This window comes from Anopheles stephensi, chromosome 3 (assembly GCF_013141755.1).
Source record: "Anopheles stephensi strain Indian chromosome 3, UCI_ANSTEP_V1.0, whole genome shotgun sequence".
NCBI lineage: Eukaryota > Metazoa > Arthropoda > Insecta > Diptera > Culicidae > Anopheles > Anopheles stephensi.
In genome coordinates, this window is record NC_050203.1 from 2,166,412 (window position 1) to 2,191,810 (window position 25,399).

At 47.1% G+C, this 25,399-nt stretch overlaps 1 protein-coding gene across 1 annotated transcript in view; it reads right to left on the reverse strand.

Annotated features, from left to right (window-relative positions):
* LOC118512170 (phosphatidylinositol 4-kinase beta) overlaps positions 1 to 25,399 on the reverse strand; it is an 82,913-nt gene that overhangs the window by 22,560 nt on the left and 34,954 nt on the right. Inside the window, exon 3 of the mRNA XM_036056254.1 lies at positions 1,049 to 3,916. Coding sequence (XP_035912147.1) covers positions 1,049 to 2,139 — 1,091 coding nt within the window. The 5' untranslated portion in view covers positions 2,140 to 3,916. The remainder of the gene's footprint in view (positions 1 to 1,048; positions 3,917 to 25,399) is intronic.

Consider the following 25,399-nt stretch of genomic DNA (forward strand, 5'->3'; position numbering starts at 1 on the left):
AAATGAACATGTATTCATTTTAAACACAAATTCACAAAACCTCGACAAGTACAGCTCACAAAGCACGACCCAAAACAAAAAGCGATCAAAGAATTTGTTGTTGATGTTTGTTGCTTCAAAAACAGCTTACGAAACAACAAACCCACACGTACTTGCAGTGGACGACCAAAAGCGAGCAACGCTACGCCAACGAACTTGCCACAAAAACACCGCGCGCACTGGTCTCTCTATAAATGGTCAATAAATTTGCGTAAATCGAACCGTGCAGGTTCGTAATGCACAAAAAAGGAAGCCGACAACAGAACTGGTCTGGCTGGCCAACCAGCTCTTAAGTGTGCACTTTCAACTGCGGTCCAAATTTATTGGTCCACAATCCGTACGGGTGGTCGTCCAGAACCGAGTTGACCGAGTTTTGTACCAATAATAACGCGTCAGAACGATACACATTCTAAATATTTCAGGGTGCACGACGGTACAAAACAATTCCGTGTCCTCTGTAAATGGATAAACCATTACCGTCTGTTGCAACTCTCATATTTTGTAATACAAAAACGATAATTCTAGAGCCTTGTGCACAAAGAGACACTAGGAACAATTAATGTCTAATTGATTACCATCCCAAATTTGTCCCCGATTATTCCAATGAACTCGAGCTACACGTGGGAAGTTTATTACTTCCATGTCACACACGCACAAAAGGGACACCGGGATATCCCACAATGTCGTGGCGAAGGATGTGTGGGATTGTAAAATAATTCTCCCCTTGACGCAAGTGCAAGAGCCTGGCAACCCTATCCTAGTACGCCATGTTCGAAGTAACGATTCGCAGGAGAAACCCTTTTGAGGGGTTGTCAACCGAGGGATTACCGCAAAAACGAACTGATCGACGCGTGGCATGGTAGGAGTGTAACAGGTGTTCCAAATCTGTACCGCATTGTTCTGTGGGCTCTTTAAAGCGATTTCAACGGTCGATTGAGGTGATGGAGAATAACTTCCCCTTTTTTTGAGGCATGCTATGGGTGTTTTATGGGCTCAGAATTGTACTTACCTAAAGTCTAAGCTAAGATTTCTTTGGTGCGTTGAAAGTCTCGTCTTTGGTGGTGGCATGCCGGACGAGGACGATCCACCGTTCGCGTTTGGTCCGGTGCGTCCATGGACCGAGGGCATACTGCTGGTGGCGAGACCGCTGCTCACACCACCACCACAGCTGTTGCTCAGGCTTAACCTCGGTTTGTGGAACCGGGGTGGCATAGCCGCAATCGCATCCACCGAGGAAACTGCTGCTCCGGCGGATGCCGTTGTCAGGGAAGCACCCGATGGTGGTTTGATTGCCAGCGGTGCCGGAGCCGTTCCGAGGTCCGTGCACGAGGTGGAGGTGCTCTTTTTCTTCGGCAGAAACCCATTATCACTGCTGCTGGTGCCACTAGTGGCTCTAACGCCGCTACTACCGTTACTACTACTGCTATCACTCTTGGTCGTTGTGTCAGCCTTTGCTTGGTGCAGTGCGCCGGTACCATTCACCAGCCCGGCACTACTGCTGTTCAGGTGAGGATGGTGATGAAGATGATGGTGGTGGTGGTTGTCCACCTGATCGACGCCCACAATCCGAGGTCCACTGATCCCATTCAGCAGTAGACACTGGGCGGTGGAGTCTGCTGCTGTGTCGCGGGTGTCCGTCTCCCCGAGACACTTCTCGTCGAGCGTCGTAGGACTTTGGACGGGAGTGGTTGCAACTGAGGTGTCTTCCGGTGTGGTGGCCGCTACCGGCAACACCACATCCAGTTCCCCATCCAGCCCCACGACGAGACTGTTGTTGCGGTTGGTGCAGCTGATCTCGCGTATGTGGCGTAGCTTCTCGTAGCTGCTGTTGGGCGGATGGTCGGCCACCGCTGGCCGATGCGTTTTAATGTTGAGCAGCAGCTTCGAGGAGGTGGAGGAGGCCGATGAGGACGTGGAGGACGCTTTCGGACCCATCAGGGTCCCACCGTTCGCGAGAACCATCCCGCCACCGTTGCCTGGGTGGTCGTGTCCTGTGGACGTCGGACCGATACCGGCACCGTTGCTGGAATTGGCTGTCGCCGTGGACGCCGGTGACACCGTTGACGAGGAAGCTTTAAATGCAGAAAATACGGAATTCATCGTTGATGGTCACGGGCCGGGGGCGGGCGGAGGTTGTTGGAGGGCCGAGAAACGGAAGCAGTAGTGGACGCACTGTCGTCGCTTGCCACCGCTGCCTCTTTTCCCTCCGCTTCTTCAAGCCTTCGGCTGTGTTGAGGAGGGGACGTGAAGCACTTTCCTTTCACTCATAAAATGCAAGACGCCACCAGTTTCGCCATCTTTCCCTTTTTATCCAGCGAGCGATCGGATGCTCGCGGACGGTCGCGGACGCTTTGCAGGACGGAAGGAACGCGAGGGAAAGTTGTGTAGCGACGAAAACACGTTGAGATTTCCTGATTTTTTTCCTGCTCCGTAACACACGGTGAGTATCGGAAATTATCGAACCGCCGGGTGTCGTAACGCGCTACAAACTACACAGGTTGTTTTTCTATTTTGTTGTTGTTGTTTTACTACACCGAGTGACACTAGCGCGCTCAGGCCTTTTTGACAGTTGAGCTTAAAAAGCGCTGCCTACTGTTGGAAAGCACGAATTCACTAAACCGTATCACTACACCAAAATTGGTACCACTTTTGAGAGCACGTACACAAATACACACACACACTGAAAGGATTTTGAACACGACGTTGTCACAGATAAACATTCGACCTGATCGGTGCGCGTACACTTTCTCTGGCTTTTATTTTTCTTTTCACCAAACACAGGCGCGGATCGATCACAACTCGATCTTATTTTGCTTTTTGGCCCGTAAAACACTTGGCTCGCACACCACTTATCGCACAACACACAAACACACGATGCTTCTTTAATGGCTGTGGAATGCTCCAATATCAACACTCGAAGGATGTTGATTTTAAATTCACCTTCATGTGGGAACGTTGACCAACCTTACTTGATAAAATTTTCCCCTGCAACCCCACATCACCTTCACAACCCCGCGTATTTCCACACCCTTTGTTGTTGCTGCACACTTTCTCCGCTGCCACACTCGCAAGGGAAAGGTTTGCGAAATAGAGCCACTTTGGAACTTTAAAGGGACACCACAAAAGCACACGCACAAGCACACGACGCTGTGTATTTTGATTATCGACAGCAAACACGTAGACACACAGAAAAAAAGGGTTGGTAAACAATAAAGTTGCGGTTTGCTCGGAACCGAATCGCGCCTTGGGTTGCTGCGATCAGTGACGACGCACGTCTCGAACGCAACTGTCAACGGGAGTGTTGTTTTCGTCGATCGTTCGCTCTCTCGATCGCTCCCACTAGGATGACACAAACCGATGGTCGCGCACTTTGTACCCTTGCTCTGCTTCCCACTGCTCTGTCGTCGGCTTGTCGTGTTGATGAAGTCATCCGGAGGAACGGGTTGCGTCCGGATTCGTCATAGCAGCAGCGGCATCTTTCTCAGCCACGTTGTATTTTGGGTACCGCCGTGGGACCGCTGCTTCGTCGCCCACAACCGTCGTCCGATGTCGCGCGTGATTAACTGCCGCGTGGTGCCGGCGTCGTTGTCGCGGATGCTGACCGTGACACGGTCGTCGTCGTTGTGTTTGTGGTGGCAACCGACGGCTGCATTCGGAAACTGCTGTTGTTCACCTTGCGGCAGCCGGTAACCATTGCAGTAGCACTGCACGGTGCATGCCCAGGGGTAGTGTGTGTAGCGACACGTGAGGCGTTCGGTTCTTGCGCTCTGGCGTCTTGGATTCGCGCCACGTGTGCGACAGAGTGAGGAGCTCCTGCGTTCACGCGCGTGTTTCGATTATAATCCAAAGGGAAAGCTCCAAAACAAAGCGAGGAAATCTGCAAAAAGAGAGAGAGAGCACAGAAAGAGAAGATGAAAACAAAGATCCAAACACGGCTTTCATTGGCGAGCGTACGAAGGGGATGAAATGGCAACTTCAAACGGCTGCATCTGTTCATTTGCCGCATTTTGCAGCGTACAAGTCCAATGTTTTTCCTTTCGTTTTTTCCCTTCCCCCAACAGACCAACCGACCTACCGGCTAACAAACGTCCAGGCTTAAACTCCCGAAAAAAAAAAACCAGCGTCATCCGTTGCTGCGTACCCGTGGTGTCGTCGTGTTGGCGGAGGAAACTGCAGCGAACTTTCAATTTTTATTGCCAAATCTTAATAAGCGGGCATTGGAACCGGGCAGCCGTTACCTCATCGGGGTAACACAGCCGCAGCAGCAACCGCAATTGGCGAACGAGCAGGTGAACGTGAACACGATGATGGCGGCGGCGATCACCAGGTGCAACGGCTCTATGCTACGCACACACACAGATTCAACCGACCAAGAAGACACGCAGATGATCAAGGTTTCTGCACCGTGAGATAGAGGCGTGTGCGCCCACAGCATTAGCGCTTCTGGAGCGGTATTACCTACACGCGGCTGACTGGTGGGATTCTTGTACCCTGAAGCTCACTGTTTGCAGCACGACTCTACATTGTGTCGGGATGAATTGGACGTAATTGGCGAATATTAAGGATGTCCTGTAGCAGTGCTCCAAAACCAGGCGAACAAATTACCCGCAATCGGATATTGATGCAGGTGCAGTTTTTGATGGTTTATTGCAGCTGTCCAATGCCATCCTTCGATTAGCCTTGAGAGAGGCCTTAACTGTGCCCATAAAATTCAACTTCGGTGTTTGGTAAATCAATTCCACACACACACACAGCAAACGTTAAGATCTTCACGCTTACCCGTTTATTTGCGGGCGGGACAAAGAGAAACCCGTTGAAACACCTTAAAAGTATAATCTCTGGAGGAGGTACGGGATTTTACTGGACCAGTTTGCGTCGTGTCGAATGAGATCACCGTCTCGCACTCCAGATGATCGGGCTGTGTGTGACTGTAAATGTCAGCCTGAAGTCTAAATTTAACAAAGCTTCATTTTTCAAGGTTTCCCTGACTGCGGAACCCAGTTCATTGCACGTGTTGATGGCTGACGTTCTAATTCTTTCGGGCTCTCGACCAAAGAGGGCTATCTTCGATGAGGGGACGAATTCCCATCAGGGTCATGACCTCAGAAACCAAAGTCAAACCACCGTAACAACGACAGCCCATTGTTCTGGTGCTGACGAGTGTGAGGCACCCCTTCACTTGCACTGACGATGTTCCCCACTGATGAAGTCATCCGCAGCGAACCCTCTCGCGTATACGAGTGCTAACTGGTGGACCGACCGAGATCCGAGACAACAGGCCATTCTACTTCGCCTGGAAAGATACTTCTCGCAAGTTTTCCCGGAGATGCAGACAGGGCGCCCCCTAAGTCTCGGGAAGGGCCACGCACTCTGGACGCACCATTAGACTGCGCGTCAACTGGTTGCCACGCGTAAAAGCGGTATCATAAAATTTTAATTTTAAATTAGCTCCAGTGCGCGCGCTTCGTCTCTTTGCCTGCACGTAACATACACGTCAGGGGAGTCATCGGAACTGTAATAAAATTTGACTACCAAACTTGTTGGACTAGCTTTCTTATGCCCGGGAATCAAGCAAGGGAACAAAAATTCGGAAACCGGCGAAACAAAGTTTTCTCCGAGCCACGACCCACACGTCGGAACGAAATTGCGTTTAATTTCTTCTAATTATTTATCGCACAAGCCTCACCCCGAAAGGAGCGTACGCGACAGAGCATCGGGGAGGGAAAAGTGTTCATCAGTTCTAAATTACGTTTATGATCTCGCTTTATGGCGTGTACATTGGAACTCCGAAACAGTTACACGACAGCGCGGAAAAACATTCGGGCTTAATGAGCTAAGAATGGTTTGGCGGAGACAGAACAGAACAGAAGCTTAGCAAGATGACTTGATCCACCGAAAAGAGAAAAAAAGAAGACGACGTCGAGAGTTTTTATCTTTTGGTGAAAAAAATGGAATTTATCTTCCCGAAAAGGGCCGTGTGTCTAATGCACCCCGAAATGGTTTGATTTGATGGTTTTAGACATTCTTTTTATGAAGCCATAACTCGCTCTGTCACACGCCTTGTGTGTGTGTGTGTTTACGCGAGGTCCCTTAAAATGTTTTCCCTTCAAACATTCGCCATCATAGCCATCATGTACCGGTCGTTTAATGGTGCAGGAAAAATGCCTGGAAAGTGACTACTTTTTGAACGGAAATCGAACATTCGACGATCAGTCCCACATTCCGGCCGTGCAGACACAAACACAGCAGTCGCTAAGCTGTCAAATGTTTTAAAGCGTCCTAAAAAAAATCAAAGCAGTCTTCAGGCAAGGGGGGAAACATATTTTACGACGAATAAATTGTGGAACGATCCATCGATTTGACGTTTATGGCGATGGATAGGGAAGAAAGAATTTTGAAATATTATGCTAGAATGTAACAGAAAATATAAACCCATACATCTTAACTTACATATTACAACAAACGAACTGTTTTGTTCTCCCTTTTTCACCTCGTTCTACTGAGCATTGGTGTGGAGGTTTTCGGTTGCGTTTGTTAGTATTATTAACACCGGCCACACTCACTGTTTGGCTGCAGCTGATTTATTCGCCTTGGGCCTGTGCCAGGCTTCATTAAGAGCCAGGCCAAGCCTTCGCTTTTGCCTTTCCTTTTTTTCATTTGTGAACACATGATTTACAGGAAACTGCAGGTGATAGCAATACATAAAAATGCACACACTGAAACCATTCACTGGCGCAGAAAGCTTCCGAAAGGCGCACAGCACACCGCGTACGCGCGCAGCAAGATTATTAAACAAAACACAGCACAGCACAGCACAGCATACTGGAGATGATTATTTCTCTTTCCGTTGGCTTTTCCTGTCATCTTGTCAGTTACCGAGCTGTGTGTGTGTGGATGAGCATGGATTTTTGGTGGATGGCGGAAACGGCACAATTATGATGGCCATTGAATGGGGGACGGCCGAACATAATAAACACACCAACGTACACATCTTACGAAACGCTAAAGAAAGCAAATGTCCAGCATTTTATTGGCCCGCACTTATCTACCCCTTCGCTGGGGACAAGCGCGGGAGAAGCTATTTAAATTTAAATAAGAACGCCAGGGTGGCAAGCGTTATGCAAACGACAAAACCGAAATTATGGTCAAAACTAATAACGGATCGAGTAAGAGTGATCCTTTCCACACATGGAAGCATTGTTAGGGAAACGAGCGGGTGCTATAGCTGCCCCTTTCGTTATGGACTAATGAATTATTAATTGCATTCGATATGCAAGCGGCACAGAGCAGACACTTCCTAGCTGACGAGAGAAAGGCTTTAAAGTTGGAGAAGAAATTGAACGGATTGGCAAATGAATGGAGCCAGAAGTACAATAGCGGAGAGAAGAAATGCATCGATGCTCGAATCGAAAGCACAGCACAGCGAAAGGAAACGTCCGAAAAGGAAGCTAATAGGTGCTACCGTGCCTGGCGGTGCTGCGCCACTGCTACTGGAACCAGTTTGTTTTTAGCATACACAAAAGCGCGTCCTCCATCCGCCAAACTCTCCGGAAAGAGGGTTAACGATCCCTTCAGTGACTGCTTTCTCTCTCTTTCGTTCTCTGTCGCACTAAAATGCATGAGATGGATCGATGCATCAGCTCCGTTGCTGCAGCAATCCCGAGTGAAGGAGTCAGCGCAGTGTATGCACATACATACACACGCCCGCTTTGCATGCTGCATGTGACGCCGCCACTTATGCATTTCTGTGTGTAACGGAGCAACCGAAACTGTGGCTGTGATCTTCCGCATTCGTCCTCGCACGTTGGACCGAAAAGTAAAGGGGGAAACCAAGGATTGAAGGAATTTTAAATTTACCGCAACAGCAACAACAGCGGCAGAAGGAGAAAAGGAAAACTATCCTCGTGAGAAAATTACCATCTGCATGCATACCAGCGTGAGTTATTGGGAATTTTTCCGGGGAAAACTTTTTGAAGCTTAAAAGGAGTAAAGAAATATAGGAAAAATGCATCCTTTATTTTTGAAGATAGTAACTTTAAACAGCTATCTTCGTTTCACTCCAAATTGATTATTTAAATTTTGTTGGTGGGACCAGCATTAGATGATTTACTGTGAGTGGCCAACATGTTACATATGAATAATATTTTCCGCATACTGCCAATCAGCATTTATTTATTTTAATTTGTAAAATGAATAAAAAAATTTATTGAAAATCCACCCAATAATTTTGTTTTGAAATTTATTTAGTTTAGTGGTGGGACCAAGATCATGTTTTCTACTATGAGCCAGGCAAGCAGTCAAACAGGAATGGACGTATTTTTGAGTATTGGCAATGAGGATTTATAAACACTATAAGTAGTATAAGTGGTGGGAGCAATATTAGATAACGTATTGTAATCTGTAGCAGCTGCCATTTATGAAAGCCTTTTTACCTATGATTTTCCCCTTGCTTTCCTATAGGAATTAAATTTATTTCCTTATAAGAAACAAGCAGTAAAGAACAAAATCTACCCCACAACCCTGCTTAAGCGTCTGAGAGCGGGAAACCAACAAAGAAGCATACATCAACTATACCCTTAATCATCCCGCATCCCGTCCAACATGGGGGCATATGCACAAAATGCATCTCCGACCTTCAACAAAGCCACCGCCACCCGACAAAGTATCGGAAAGTAAACGAATCGCAAGCGGATTACATTGTCTCTCCGTGGCCGAGCGATAGACCGCGACGGGACAGAGTTCACAGACTGTTGCTATTAATAGCTGTGGCGGTTCCCGTCGCGACAACCGGATCTCCGTCATCGGGCCTGGTGGCGAACCTCCCCCCAAGGAAGGAAGAGTAGTTCCCGGCACTTGGCATTGCACCCGGAATGGGGTGGAAATATTATTAATGATTATATGCATTTGCTGGTGGAAAAATCGTCAAGAGAGATTTCTCCTGCCGGCCAGCTGCGAGTTTCCAACGCAACCACACGTCATCATCATCATCATCATCATAGTAGGTGACTTTGGCATCCTTTTCCGCAAACACAACACAGCTCTAATGCATTCTCACACCAATGCCCGGGGGGTGCGACGACTTCAATGCATGTACGGCGGCAGCATAATTACGCCGCTAACAAATTTTTGCTCATTAACGTGTACTTGGAGGAGGTACCGTGCCTGTGTCTGCACGCGGAAGCCAACAATTGGGCGCGATAAAAGGAAAACTATTCTTTTCTTTTTCCTCCCATTCGCCTCGCCCGGTTGCCTTGGCGGAACACAATTTCACATACCCCAATAGAGGAGTTACCTGTTTCGTGTATGTATCGCACACTGGATAGACTTTCCATACTCGATCTTTAAGCATTCAATGTTCCTTTGCCTTTACTTCAAACGCCACCACAAAAGGTTGATATATTTTAATGCCGTTTTTTTGTTTCGGCTCGGCTTTTCATAAACATCTTTGGCATGATTTTCTTTTCCTTTCGCACTTCAGGTCAGGAAGCAATTAGCAGGCTCGTTAGTGGGGTCTGAGGAGGGAAAAAAACGGAAAGTAATTGCCCTCAGCAGCCGTGTGTGCGAAGGTAACACCAAAACTGCTCATAAATCATTGATCACAATCACTGTCGTGAAAAGTGAGAAGATCATGGGGATGGGGGGTTCGGGAAAAGCAGATGAGTTTTTCTTTTGAAAACGGACAGCTTAACCAAAAATTGGAAATCAGAATAAAAAAGAGAAGGACTAACGGTGCAGTAAATTTTACTAGGAATTAGTTTACACCCATGATGATTGACCCGGAAAACCCCGCACTGCTTTACAATGGCAGGTTTTTCCGTTTGCCATTTCTCGCTGCAATGCAATTAAAAAGTTTGGCCAATTGTAGTTTTACCAGATTGCATCTATCGGGGGTCAGGTTCACATTTGATCATGCATCACAAATGAAGGTAATTTAATATTCACACACAAACTAGCCTCGCCACAGCATTGGGAGAGCAAAAAAAAACTGTTCCAACTCTGTCGTCGTGCAAAATAAAACCATCATCAGAACAGGAAGTGGGGTGTTCAGGAGTGTCTGGGATAGGGGGAGGAGTTTTCTAGCCAACCATCGTACCCGGTTGATGCATTATTCAATTCATTATGTTTCCATTCTAATGCAACTAATTTTCCACCATAATACTGTCAAACGATACACCGGCAGCGTCAGTGGTGAAGAGAGCGTTGGTGGGGCTTTTGTTTCATTTCTGTGAGGCTAAATGTACATTGCCATACACACACACACACACACACACACACCAGTGCACCGTCGCATTGGAGAGAACGGCGCACCGAGAACAAATTATGCAGCTTGGCTATTTAATGCTTCCGGTGCAGTTGCAACACCACGCGCCCACACATATGGACAAGTTTTTGCTCACTTCAGGCTGGAGACAAATTTTGCGACAAGGTTCTGCTTCTCGGCTACTATCAAATTAGTGTGCTTGTGTGTGTGTGTGTGTGGCTGAAGGAAAGCAGCTTCAAACGTTGATGGAGGATGGAGCCGCGCGTAAATTGTATCCTCATGCAAACAATAGTGCATCGTTCCCTGTTTTTGCCCGTCTCGGCTCGGCCTGTCATCATCAATCGGTTGTCTTGGTTGGCGTGCATCTTTAGGCACACTTTGGGACGCGAGACGCCAAACAACCATAAACTTCCCAGGGAGCTGAAAAACAAACTAAAGCAGCAGAGGAAAATGTAGTTGCCGAGTGACGTTATTTACGGATCTTCCTCCATGGACGTACATCCTTGTCTGGCACTTTTTTCACCGGACACATCTTGTTCATCTTCATTTTTTGTATCACCCATTTTCCAACCGGGATGAACGGGATGAAATTTACTCGGTACATGAGTTGCTGCTACTCTAATAAATAAAGATTTACCCATACGCTACGGGCGAGAATGCATGCAAAACTGCATCGCCAACGGAAAAGACAGCCCCAAGAAAACGGTCCCTGCAGCTGTATTTAATCGATCGGCGTGCGGCGGCTCGGTTGCTCATAACAGCACGGCAAGAAGGAAACGGGTGTGTGCTGCCGACGCGCGTTGCATTACAAAAATGAAGGAAATTAATCGGCTGTCGGCATCGTGGGGGAAAAATCGTTTAAATGCGGCGGAAGACTGCTTCCATATGGTGGCTTACGGAGCCCTAACTGTTAAGCTACTAAAATCTAACCAACCTCAACCTCTACAGCTACATGAAGCTACTGCCCTTCGTATCGAAAATAGGAAAAAGGGAAACCAACGCATTTATTTTCTTTTTTTCTTGCGAGGAAAACTTAGATGGAACTACTGCCTATCCAAGAGCAAAAAAGTAAGAAAAAGAAATGCCTTTTGTGGTTTCTTTTACTTCTCTTGCCACTTCCCACAAGTCGCATTTTGCATTTTGCAGCGAGGCCCGATTTATAGGCCCGCCAAAGATCGTTGAACCGGCTGCGGTACTTTATTGGTTTGGGTATCGATGAATGCATGAATGCATTTCTTCTTGGTTATTTGAAATGGCAAAAATGGGGTGGGGGGTAGGGCCATTGACCGGTGGCATTCAGTGTGGCATGGAATAGCAATTGTTGGCCGGACAGTTGGGGTTAGCATTAGAAACACGAACGATGATTTATTTAAATTCCAATTGAATAACTGTCTTGATTGTCCGGTGTCAATCTACCGACAGGTCGATCGTACTCTTCAGAGGCTACCAATTGCATAATATTAATAAGAAAAGCTTTTCAAGCGATAACTTATTTAACGATGAGGTGATCATATTGTTCCGATCATTAACACAAATCGCCAGCCTGTGTTGTAACGATTCTTCATTACTTTTAATTATTCTACCGGCAGACCGGTAGTAGCATCCAACGACAAGACGAAACCGTTCGTTAACATCATACTTTCGCTCATTAACAGCGGCCAACAGCGACATCTCAGGGAAAACAACCTCATGAAAAACGGGTTTCGGATTTCCATTGGCTTTCCGTGCCCTATTCGGCATGCTTTCGTCCAAACAACCAGCCAGCGGCACAGCGCACTCGAGGTGGATCGTTTGCGAGGCCAAAAGTTTTGATTGAAAAGATAATCCCCACGATGGATGGATGGATGGCTGGTGTGTGTGTGAGAGTCGACCTCTTCCCTCAGCTTTCCTTCTCACCAGTGTGCAGATTTTGATCTCGCGAATCTAACTTCAAATTGCTACCCCACTATGGTTTGGGAGGGGGCTTGGTCGGTGAATGGACGACACGCTCCAATAAAAAAAAAACCCTCCCCAAAACAACCAACCTTCCTTCCGGTCCGTGTGCTGCTCCGGCCACGTAATCTTTTCTGGGCGAAATTTTCGATTGAAAATTGTTCATCAAAAAGTTTTGCTTCCCCTACAATACTGACACACGCAGGAACATAAACAAATGACGTTGATGAGGAGTTTGTTATTTTTTCCTTGGCGAGTGGAAAAAGAAAAGCGATCAAAACCAGTGGCGTTTTTTTCCCCCCGGTTCAAGCCCAATTGATGGAAAAACTTCTCAACTAAAAGGGTTGACCTTATCGGCGCATAGAAAAAAACGTCCGACCAGCAGCTGCTTCAAAAATTAATCCATCTCTAGCGGCGCAGAATTATATCCACCGAAACTGTGATATCAAAATGCCCTAAGGAGCCCGCATAACGCCAACCAACAACAGGTGATAAGCGAGTGACGCGGGTGGTCGTGAAAGCGAAAGTACAAAATCAATTGAACAAAAGAGGGAGGGAAAAAATGTTCAGCAAAAGGGCACCACACAAGATTACATAAATCCGCCGTCTGTCGAACGGATTAAGGGTTGACAAGCGATAAGCCAATTAATGGCAGCTAATGGCCGTCGGAAATTCGCTACACATCGCCGACCCGCGCAGCCATATTGATCTCCGGGTTTCGGGAGAGAGAGAGAGATAGACCGAGAGTGGAAATAAAAAATGTCCGCCACGATCAAAGAGTGCTGCGATTTCGTAAACATTGTGTAATGGATCTCCGCTCCGGTGGGGGGCGGGGATGTTGGAAGTTGCAAGGTGGGGCGTGACTTTTGGGGAGTCTTTGAGCACGGCCCTTTCAAGTGATGAATCCGATAAAGTGATAGAAAGTCATTGACCAGACGCTGGACACAGGTCTTCGGTATTGAGTGGCGATTTCCATCCACACAATGTCTGACGCGTCCTAAACACGTTAATGCAGTGATTTTCCTATCATTTGCTGACATTGCAGTTGGGGCGTGCTTTTGCTTTCCAAAGTCGCGTAATTGAGACATCAACAAAGGAAAAAAGTGCGGAAGCAAGCAATGATGGTCAGACCCTCCCAAAAACTCTCAATCAAGACACAGAAAAATGATGGCCTTTTCGAGGTAGGAAAAACTTAAATTATCACACCAATTTCGGACACAACACGTACACTTATCTACCTCGCATTGATATGGGAAACGATTTAGGGGGAGGTTTTTCCTTCATTTTCACCGGATATTATACACCTTTTTCCTTCGCTTAAACTGAGAGGAGGCATATTTATCAACCTGATTTCGTGTTTTATAATTTATGTTTTGCCTCGGCAGGAAAACACCACCGAAAAATGCAGCCCGTTTAATAGCCGTTTTGCCAGTCCCGATCGGCGTTCCACGTTTGGCCACAGCAAAAATGGGGAGAAAGAAAGTAAGTATTTATTATTTTCCGCTGGAAAGGAAAAAAGTGAAACCATGCAACGACTGCAACTGTTGCAGCTGTGGAACTGATTTGAAAAGAAAACCAAGCGCTGGAGTTTTATTTTTGATGGAGAGCACTTTATCAGTAAGTAACCTCCTCCAAGAAAAGAAAAGAGAAGGAAGAAATAAATAAGAGTTTAAGTTAGGTATCGCCAGGTCTTTTTTCTCTCCTGCCGTCTTCAAATTTTGGACAACAACTTCATCTTGGCCGTGTGAAAAAGTGTGGCCAACTAATCGGTCAGCAGTAAAAGAAAACAGCTCAAACATCACACCTTGATCGATGACACTTGTGGCTTGCAGTGGCAACAGCGGACGTTTCTCTTTCACTTTAACCGTGCCTTTTTTTTTGTCCACATTTTCTCCCGCCTCTCTGTGGCCAATTAATTTGATCACTTTCACGCGTACTCGACGCGGAGGGTTACGCAAGCTACGCACAGTCAAACCTGTGTCAAGATGGATCGGATTAAGTAATGTGTCCCAGGGTGGCTTTGGTATTTCTTTTAATACCCTCGATAAGTACTTTGTTGGGTTGGGTGTATTCAAATGTGAGGTTTTAATGAAAAGAAAAAAAAATCGACGAAAACTGCATTCCAAACAAGTCGTCTCCGGACGACGGAATTTAAGTTGCGCAACACCTTCCGGCACCCATTTCCGGCAGTTCAATTTCAACGCAATTTGTAACAACACTGAATTCAAATAAAGCAGTTACAAACAACGCATGATTGACGTTCGGGGAGTTGTTCGATCGTACAAAAAGTGATCGCCCAAAACGCTTGCTGAGGTTGGAATCGAAAACCGAACAAAACAATGTTTAGGATGCATTCATTTACCGGCGATGTACCACTTAACCAACAACAGCGGAAGTGGCCCATTATGACACACACACGCACACACACACACACATGCCAGTCTGGTGAGAAAAGATGAATGGTTGTCATTATTTTTGGGGTACTTTTCCCATTGTGCTTGGTGCGTCCTTCTGTGCGAGACAGAACCAGAAACGAAACCATCAATTATGGATGAAAAATTGTCCATTTCCATGTGCTGGAAAGACGGAACACCCGAGAGCTGGAAGGTGTCAATCATCTACCGAAGGAACAATCAAAGTTCTTCGGATCTCCGGTGTCTTAAGGCATGGGACGTTTGACGGGGTGGTGCATCAAGCCAAAACAGTCTTCCTCGTTCTCGTTGCGTCCCTGTAACGCAGGAACGATCGTCTCTGACATTACGAAGGTAATTGGATACTTTCGGAGAAACGCCACCCTATTGCCAGATGTTGTTGGAGCGTAACTTGGTGACCTCTGCAATGAACTGTCGAGCTGCATTCGAGGTTGCAGTTGAAAAATGATTGTACAATTTATCATCACCGGTGAGCGATGCGCCGCTACGTTGTGTTGGGGCCTCTCGTTGAGTCAACTGTCGGCGGGGAAAGCCTTTCACGAGTACGTTGAAGTTTGTTTGGTAGCTTTACAAGAGTTTCGGGCTGAGTTGAAGATGCGTTTTTCTGCTTGATATAAGTTCGGGAAGAAATCGATGGAGAGATGGACTCGAAGGCGTTGCCGACGTCCAAGGTATCAAGTACTTTCAACCAGCAACAGTGCTCCTAAGTTGAAGTACTCGCTTGTCCCTGGACTCTCTTTCTAGCCTTTCTTAGGTCTTGTACAATTAGCAGCTAGACCACCTAAATGGACACAATTCTTAAGTTTTTCTGACTCGTTTGAGGAGTCGATTTTCTTGTCTCTGTATGAGAATTAAGATTACCAGACAGGAAGAAAACAAAATGTCTCCAGCTTATTAGGCGAGCGAGAAGTGGTTTTTAAATTAACCAGCTTCAACTGACACATTCAGGATTCTGGCTAGGCTTCTGGCAATCGTAAATGACCAAATTTCGGGTACTCTGTAAAATAAAGCCAACGCCCACGAACGTCTCCGTAAGCTAAACAAAACCGAGCACAACATTTCCATTACGAGCGTTGTTTTTGGAGGACTGGCCAAAGACACAAAAAGCAAAAACCCCTACCAGGAAAAATCAACAAGCAAAGCACTGGACGGAAACCATTGCAATGTCCGGTTTTCATTTAGTCTTCGCCAGAACCAGACCAGAGGGGGTGACTTTTCACGGCACAATAACCATTTCCAGTGGGGTGCGAACCGAAAAAACCACAAACTGAATACGAAATAAGGATCGTTTGCTGTGGTGAGCCTTGGGGACGGGGAAACCCTCCTCTTTCAAGCACTAAACACCAAACGCCCTATTCCGTACGCATTAAGGACGCTCGCTTCGCTTCGTCTCCAAGCAAAACAACAGTTGGTCGATGCATAAAAACCTACCAGGGAAATGAGCGTCATGTTAAGGGATGAAACGAAGACGTGAAATGTCTCACTTTGGAAAACTGCTGACGAAAACCATCACCACACGCACACACCGCCGTTCGTCACAAGAAAGTGAAAACAGCTGCAATGCATCAGAAAGCTCGGCGGCTGCTGGTGTTTGTTTTCCTTCGCTTTTCGATGCACTCGAACCACATCTTAAACGCGCATTGCAACGCATTCCCTGGCAGTGGAATGGAAATCTTTTCCAAACGCATTAGACGCACACAGGCGTTCAATTCTCCGTTCCAAAAATTCCGACGCCCTCAACGCCAGAGCCTTCGGGAGAAGATGATGCCGATTGGTGGTGAAATTCGATCCCTGTTTGGTGTGAAAACAATAACACCATTCGGAATAGAATTTCCACACAGGAAGCCCATGTCACGACCACATTTCTAGCTGGTGTGGTGCTGGTGTGTTCGGTTTTCCTCTATCCAGGCGCGAAGAGAGAAAAGCGTTTTTGGTAACTGGACAAAAAAAAAATGGTAGTTTTTCTCGCCTTTCTGTTGTTCTTTCACTGGCCTGCTGGCCGGAAAAGGGACCGAGCAACAGCCAGAAAAAGGCCATTTTGTTCGTCGATAATAGATCGCGCGAGGGTAAAAAAATGCGGAAAATTAACCAACGTCCGAACATGCGAATGTGACCGCGCAATCGGTCGAAGAACGCAAGGCTCCCTCGCTCCATTGCAAAAGCAAACAAAGCGCGCTCGCATTATTTATCACTTCGTTATCGTAAGCACCGTGGCGTGAAAAGAAAAGTGTCTTTCCAATAGCTTCTCTCCATCTAGCTATCCATCTTTCTGCTCCCGAAGCCTAATGACGCACAGATGACGCTGGCAGGACATGCTGTTTTTGCTTATCCCCGCGAAACTGGACCCGGCACGAGAGTTCGAGCATCATTTATCAGGGGCAGCTCACTTTCCCTCGATATTAATGAAATGGGATTTTTATTGAAATCCGACAGACGATGTCCTTGAGTAATGGGCAGCGACAGCGACTATCGATCAGGTAGGTGTACGCCAATGTTGTGGCTCTCTCCAGCAACATCTGCCATGATTTTCCACTGAATGATTTCGTTTCGTTTCTTCGGTGGAAAAAGGTGAAAAATCTGGTCGAGAATCTTCCATTCCATTTTCTTTTCTACTTTTTGTCCCCCATTCATCCAGAATCTAAAAATAAGCAAGCTTTCCAAGTGTGGTCGGCATCGGTCGGGGAAAAAACATCAGACAGCAACAACCAAAAACATAATGACAACACCAGTCGGGGAAAATTGGCTTTCGCTGTGTTGTTGTGCCATTCTCCTTCGTGGGAATTGATTGCTCATGATTAATATTTGTCTTCGCCGAAGAAGCTGGTGGCCGAGGAATAGCTAGGAACCTTTTTTAGAGCTACAGAACCACACACTCCAACTCCAAAATTAGACGCTCTCTTTGTGGAAAAAGCAGAATGGAAAATCAAATTCCGACACTTTACAAGTGTTTTCCATCAGCCTTCTCATTTTCAAACCTCATTTGGAGCAGGGGAATTGAGTCAATCCGACAAACAACAGATCTTGGTGGTGAGATAAATAACCACGACATGATCCAATCTTGGACCATTAATGTACTTGTGCTTCACCACGATCGTATCAATTCTTTGGTGGAGACATCACATTAGCCATCCGTTCCAGCAATAGCCCCTCAGACATTAAATATCTCTCCGGAACAGGAAAACCAACAACATTTAACCCACATTCATCTAACACGCGTGGTAACCGCACACTGGGGAGTAGGACATTGGTTTCCTAAAATTTACCAACACCGGCAAGGGGAAAAAATATCCCGGGACATGTTTTTTGGTCCTAACGTTCCACCAGGACGTTGTTGATGATGCCATTCTACCAGAGCATGCTGAAAATGATAGCTTTCGCCTACACACGGAAACCCAATTTTCCCCCCAACCTTTTTCTCTCAGAACCCTCAGGAAAAGGCCCAGACCGGGGGCCCTGGCGTGTATAGACAAAAACCGCTGACTAATAGCGGGTACGATTACACAACCGTTTCGCTTTTCGGTAGCTTCCATCGGAGAGTTCGAAAGCAGACTCCACCCGGAACCGACGGAGCCCGAGAACGAACCGAGACAACGTTACCGACGAGGCACCGAGGGGCATGGGCATGCGCGTAGAAGTAACGGGCGCGACGGCATAGGAGAAGACACCTCCGAAAAGTGCGTGGTGTACAACGATCCGGTGCCCGGCTGCTGCCCGGGACAGGAGTAACACAGTTGCCGTTGTCAGAGCAAGCAAGGGAGAAAGGGAATTAGAACATGACACCGCAGACACGCCGAGATTACGCGCGTGACCCAGTTTTGCTTGCTTTTGGGGATTGGTCGTACGGTTGTGGAGCCTACTACTGCCACGAGGGTTGCCACACTGGCAGAAGGTTCTTAGTCCGCGCGATACAGACAGCGCGTCGTCGTCGGGTGTGAGTTTCTTCTTGGCTTATTTCCCTTTGGGTCATCGTTACCAAAAAAAAAAAAAAAAGGGAGGAAGAAAATTCGACCGGAAAAGGCTACAAGATTTATAACCTCGAGAGCGAACACACAGGCAAGGCTCAACACCAACCAGCAGCAGATGACGCAGATGATGAGCAGAAGATGTTGCAAAATTTATGGCTCTATTGAACGGTGGAAGCCTTCGAATTTCCCGAAGCGGAAACACACACACACACAGGCAAAGGACGTCCAAAAATAAAGGAGCACATTAAAAAACGAGCAGATGAAGTTCTGCTTCTTCTCTGCAACTCTTTTCTGCTCGGCAAGGATGAGATGAGGGCATGGTTTTCTTCCGGGGTCGATTAAAAGTTTTGTGCAGGACACAGGACCTTTTCCGAGAAGACTCTTGTGCCTTGGAAAAAGTAAGTGTGCGCTCGTAACAACGTTATAAAAACCACAACTCACGCAAAATGCTCAAAGGGCTTCAAGCAGGGCGGAGATAAGTAAGGCGTAGGGTGCCCGAATGGTTGCCCCGCAATAAAACATTCCCACCATGCTAACGGGATACATCCACGGTTAGGATGGTATCGGGATGGGAGCAAGTGCTTCAAGGCAGTGGAGAAGTTGTTATTGTTGAAGAGGAATTTGTTGTTGTTTTCATCCTCAACGAGCTTCGGGGAGCGTACCACCTCCACCAAGCGCGCTAGGAATTCAATTACTCACCGTGACTTCAATCTGTCCACAAAGGGCGTCTCCACTCATCAAACCATCAACCTGCTAACAGTGGGATCGATTGATTCGTAAGACAATCTGAGTCACCTAACTAACTGGCGAGTCGCAATTCCACGGCTCATTATCAACTCGTCACCATCTGGAACGGGATGGAAGGGTCTTGCTGATTGCGGGCAATCAATCTGTGCCAATGCTATTAAGGGATAATTTTCCTACACCATCGCCACCACTGCTCAGGTCGGCGGAGCAGCTCAGCTTAATCGCAGTTCCGAGCGAGTGAGCAACACCACACACGATAGATTTTCCTTCAGCTCTAATAAAATGCAACAAATCGACCCAAGGACGATAGGAAGTTGTTAGTCATCGCCCTGCATCATGTATCATGTATCGCACGGTCTAAATTCCTCCTTATGGAAAAATGCTTTGTAAGCGAGATAAAAAAAAATGCCAACAAATCAAAGCAAGAGGCAGGGAAAAGCCCAACAAACCGAGCCGGATGATGCAAAACGTGTGTTGCAAAATAAAAGAAGCTTTGCACTGCCGTCCAACAATATTCTCCATGCTTTCCCGGGATGCTTTTCCCGGCGGTTCGCGGAAACCGCGTTCCTTAAATATTCATATCCTCGTTAACGCGAAGACCCTGGCGCCGACACGGTGTCGTCGTTCACGATAGCGCCACCCGGAAGTGGATTATGAAGTTGCGTGATTGATTGCCTTCATGTTTTGGCGTATGTTTGTGGCATTTTCAACCAAAGTTTTTCTTTTTAGCGGGAACGTCCCAAGGAGAAGAAGAAATAATTCGAATCTACATGAAGCGCGATGTCAAAAAACGTGTTTGGAATTAAAAATGGTGTGACGTAATGGGAAACAATAAAATTGGTTCAGATGCTTTTGGCGTGGACTTACTTATTGTAACCGATGTCTGTTATAAAGAAACAATTTAATGAAACGTCTTTTAACACTAAAGCACCACCAAGAACATCGCTTGTTGTCCATTAATCGTGAGCTTCATCCACTAAACGTCGCATAACCCAGGCAGCATCAAGATTCTGGTTGGCGTTCAGGTGTATCCAACCATTAGCGCGTTCAAGATGTAAAAATGGCACGATGCAACCAAGCTGTCGTCAAGTGCAATAAAAAATAGAAGCGCTTTTTCCCAGAGAAACCTCCGCATCTCGTAAGTCACCGGATGGAAAGACAGCTACCAGCGTCGGAAACAACTTTCCGGCACTTGATGTGTGCATTTTGCCTTTTTCTTGTTTTGTAACCCCATGTTCAACAACCCACCATCACCACCACCACCGATATCTGAGTGGGTTTGGAAAGGTTAATCCATCACCATCGACTTGCAGCAGGAGCTTGCAGCGGCAACGACACTCACACGCGAAACAGGTGACGATGGTTGAGCTTGCCGCTAGCGGATGGTTAAGAAATCTGCACTCTGCACAGAAGTTCGCGAGAGCCGCGGGAACCGATCGCTACACTATACCACCTCGAAGGAGTGGTCCTTCAATTGGAAAGTTTGTACGGAACTGCGCGCCTCGCTTCTCCGCTTCCTGTCTGCCTCTCGCGAGTACGAAGTTCAAGAGGGCAAATGGCTTTTCTATCGCTTCGTTGTGCAGTTAAAGTGCAACCATACACCGTTCAATGAAACGTTCGTCGACCTAGCAATCTCGCTGCGAACGGCACATCAACGCTGGATGGAAGGAGGTGGACCGGCAAGAGCGGACGAGTTATTGCAATTTCTGGTATCTTGGACGAAGACTTCGCGACCGGCCATAATGTGCCCAACCCTTGCGCCGTTTGATGTTTAGTTTTCATTTTGCTCGCCATCATCATCATCATCCTTTGCGCTTAATCCAGGAAATTATCTTCCGCCCTAATCTTGCTCATGGATGCTCGTGCGGATGAATGTGTCCTCGATTTCAATTTATCCACCCTTTTTCCGGGGTTGGTCTGGTCCGTCTTATGCTATCGGCATTTGATACGCTTCTACCGCACACCGAACACAAGGATGTTTAGATTGGATTTTCAACTCAATGCAGAGAGAGAGAGAACACCACGTAATTGACCAATATCGGTGAAAAACGCAAACTAGCAATCCGATGACTCATCCGATGTCCGTTCACAGCTCCCCCCTTGGTAATGGGACGTGCGTTCCAGGCCATATTGTGCTTCACAGCATCTGCCCAAGTGCCCTCGTTTGAGAAGAACGCAAACACAAATACAACAGCTTGGTCCGAGCAGCAGCAGTAGCAGCAGCAGCTTGACAGAAAGAATTATGTGCTCACCCATGAAAGGGTCCTCCTCTACATCTTTCCAAACATCGATCGGAATTTTGCACTGCTACATCCGCCTCGCCATCCCGTTCCTTGCTCTAGTGACGAAGTTGTACAACAGTAAAACCGATTACAAAGCAGTGAAAGAAATCCTAACCGGGACAGTGGCAGGAAAATCGATTCCCTCGTTCCAGGAAGTCGAAGTCAATATCGGAAACGCTAGCACTCGACTCGACAGCGTATCTCCCCCGCAGCGGTGGAGTGGAAATCTCAGTTATGGCAACATTTAAGAACAACAACCCGGCGAACCGGCAGTAAGAGAAATGAATTCCCAATCATAACACCATTACGGCTAACGAAGCGCGCTCTGGAATTTGGAAACAAATTGTGCCAACTGGGTCATAATCTGTGCACCGGGGACAAACCCCGCTGATTGTGAGTGGAAGCAGTCGTGTCCGGGTGGAAGTAGTATGTTGTTTAGAATTAAAGTACACAAATAACAACAATCAACAGCCTCGTCCTACACACGGTTCGGTACCGACAACCGTCAACTCATCAACACCGCGCATTGATTCGATTCCCCCAAGGCACATGTCCCAACGCTCCCAGAAGCATCCCGAAAAACCACAACCAAACCGCAAAGATCCTATACCTTCCGTTCGAAGCATACCCGTGTCTCGTCTAATCCCTTCAAACCGCAGCGGACCAGCCTCGAACCAGATGGCTGGGCATCTCGAATGTGACATGCAGTAAGCAACGTTCTGTGACTTGTGCAAACTCATCGTACGCTCTAGATGCTCTGGACAAAATAAAGTCACAATAAATCATTGACCGTGTACACTGATTCGCAGATGCTTCACCGTCGCACAAGAGAGAATTGAGCAGGTCCCTGAACAGGCAAGGCAGGCACGATTTTCCTCTTGCCAACTAATAATGGATTTTCTGTTTGGTTTGGTGGTCAGCAGAAGATTGCACGCTCATCCTCAATGATGCAGATTATTCTGAAGCTGCTGCTATACATATTCCCGCAACTTCAACCGCTGTCTGTTTGTGGACGATATTTTGAAGAACTGCAATCGACTTTATCGCTTCGGTGCACTCCACGAACGGGCAGCCGTAATCTTCATGGACTGTTTAGTGGTTTTTCTTCTAACATTGCTCCTCAAGATACTCCACCGGGCATCGTGCTCGGGCCAGCTTGCAATTCTTGTCCAAGGCATGCCAAACGTTTCTTCACATTGTCGTTACGACGGTTTGTTTTAACAGTTGAGTAACTGTTCCACGGTTTGTTTATCGTGCCATTGGCCGGCTTTTTTTTCTGCTCAGTTGCCCTTCGAGAAACGCTCAAGTTGTCGAACTGGTACACATTCGTCGGCGTAAACATTCGTCATGATGAGTCCGATTTTTACCTAGAATGAAAAAAAGAAAGAAAAGTTTAAAATTAGTTACACATCCATTGTAAACAAAACGCCATACATCTTCATTATGATGGTGCAAATGTGAATTCTTCGAAGACCGCAACGATGAAGGACACGGATTATGAGCGGTTTAATTCACGCAAGCTCGCGTCGGAAAGGAGATCAAGAATTCCACAGCGCCCTACCAAACGAATCTGAAACTCAAATTCTACAGTGGCAAGGGTTGTGTCTTGATGCCTAGTGGTCGTGGTTCACGTCTGCCTGATTATGATGCTGATGCTGCTGCTGCTGCTTGTTACTTGCCGCGGGTAAAAGGAGGTCATCACACACATTCTTAGCAACGGCGAGGAATGGCGAGCAAATGTGTGGCCACACGACCCCCAAACACTTCTCCTCCTCTTGCTCCCTCTCTGTCCTACGCAGCGTCGATGCGTGTGCAAGCACTGCACGTCGGATTGAATGCTACGCACTACGCGTACAGTGCGAGAGGTGCACGAGACTTTGAGAAATTGAATAAACATAACAGCGAGACACATCCCGCAGCACGAATACCCCGAGGACCCATTACGAACGAATGAAGCATAACGAGAATCATGCTGCACGATGTCCTACGCTTGCTGCTGCTAACGACGTGACCGATGAAGAAGGTTTTATAAATTGCCCACCACCCGTTAGCTGGGTGCACACGCCATGGAATGAAGTGTTGAAACATCACGCAGTATTGCATCGCATTAGCATACAGTCACAACGGCTTTACCCTGTACTGGGTCTCGTGCGTTGGATGGAGTGCGCAATCGTTGCGAACCCGAGATGACCACTAGAAGAGAGCGAAGTCGAAATGTTCTTCAGAGCCATTTACACTGCCCACATTCAACATTCTTCCACTCTGGACAATGGTCTGTAAAGATTCTGAAGAGCGGTGGGTATCAATCATGGCCTGGTTACGAAACCGAGAGTTGCTGGAACGCGGACTTTCTTGCATCGGCGTTACAATTGTCACAGAAAAACCCTCCCAGCTTCGCTATTTCATCTTTGCTCGCTCCAAAGTCGTTGAACTGTTAATGGGCCACATTTTATTGCTCAACAGAAGCTCTAGTTCCATGTCCCTCTTCAATGCGATTTATGGAGGGACAATTTACGATTTACGAACCGCGCGGCAGAAGTCGCGGAAAAGGGATTTATCCTATCGAACAGACGACTGGATTGACTCGTTAAAGAAGACTACTGTGCCGTCCTATCCTGACCGGAGTCGTTCCTGTAGGCGCTGCTGCTACTGGTGATGCTTCGATCGGTGTCAGTTTATTGGCCAAACCAGGACAGATGATTGCTGTTGCGACATTGCGCTCTATTTTAAAGGGCTGTCTTCAATGTCACAAGCAATAATCCGCACTATAAAGCCTAGTCAGACATCGTCATCATCCAGCAATAAAATAAAAAAACGATCTCATTCAGTTTGTTTTTATGCCAGATCCAGAATGATTGCATGCAGCTGCAAATCGATGTTAGAATTGCACTTCCTCCAATCGCCAATAGGGACAACGGGAAGTGGACGTAACAGTACTCATAAATCTTTGAGCCTCCAAGCGATTGAGGAGGGCAATGCATTCGAAACGAATTAATGAGGTGTCTATTTCCTAACAGTGTCTCAAAACCCACTCGGACGCCAAACCCGTAAAGAAAACTCATTAATGGTAGCGGATTGATGCTCCGCCGTTGCTCAAATTCCCCCACCCACAAAGCGTCTCTTCCGTGACCGGCAGATTATTATAATGCACTTCGCTGTTTCGTGTACCGATTGCCACGGGCCGATTGCAGCCGTAAAATGATGCGTAGCATCCACTGGCGTCCCTGAAGAGCAAAGGGGTAGAGAACGCGCGTTATCTTTGCGCAGCACACGCACCGCTGACTGCGAACAAGGATATTCGTCATAGAACGTTGCCCTCACCGTTCTAACTGGCCAGTTCTAACTGGCCACAAAGCACCAAACATCCTTGACCACTTCCTGTTGATCGGCAATCAAGATCAAGATTGGTTCGCCTTCTTGGTCACTCTAACCGACGAGTCTCTGGCTAGTTTGAATGTTTCAACGGATATGTGCACGGCATTCAAATCTTCGCTCGACCGTTCAGTTCGATGCCCATATTAAGCAACACCCACCGACCTTGTCAGGTGTTTTAACGGCTTCGCAGATCGTTTGATGGCCAGAAGGGGGGGCAGCATCAAACAATAGCATCACCATCCAACCGTACGCCACACACAGAGGGCACACAGTAGCCGAACGAAGATTAGGCTAATAGTGCACCACTTAGACACCATTTGAACGTGTCACCAAGAAGAACTGAGCGGGTGTGTGTTAATGTTTTGG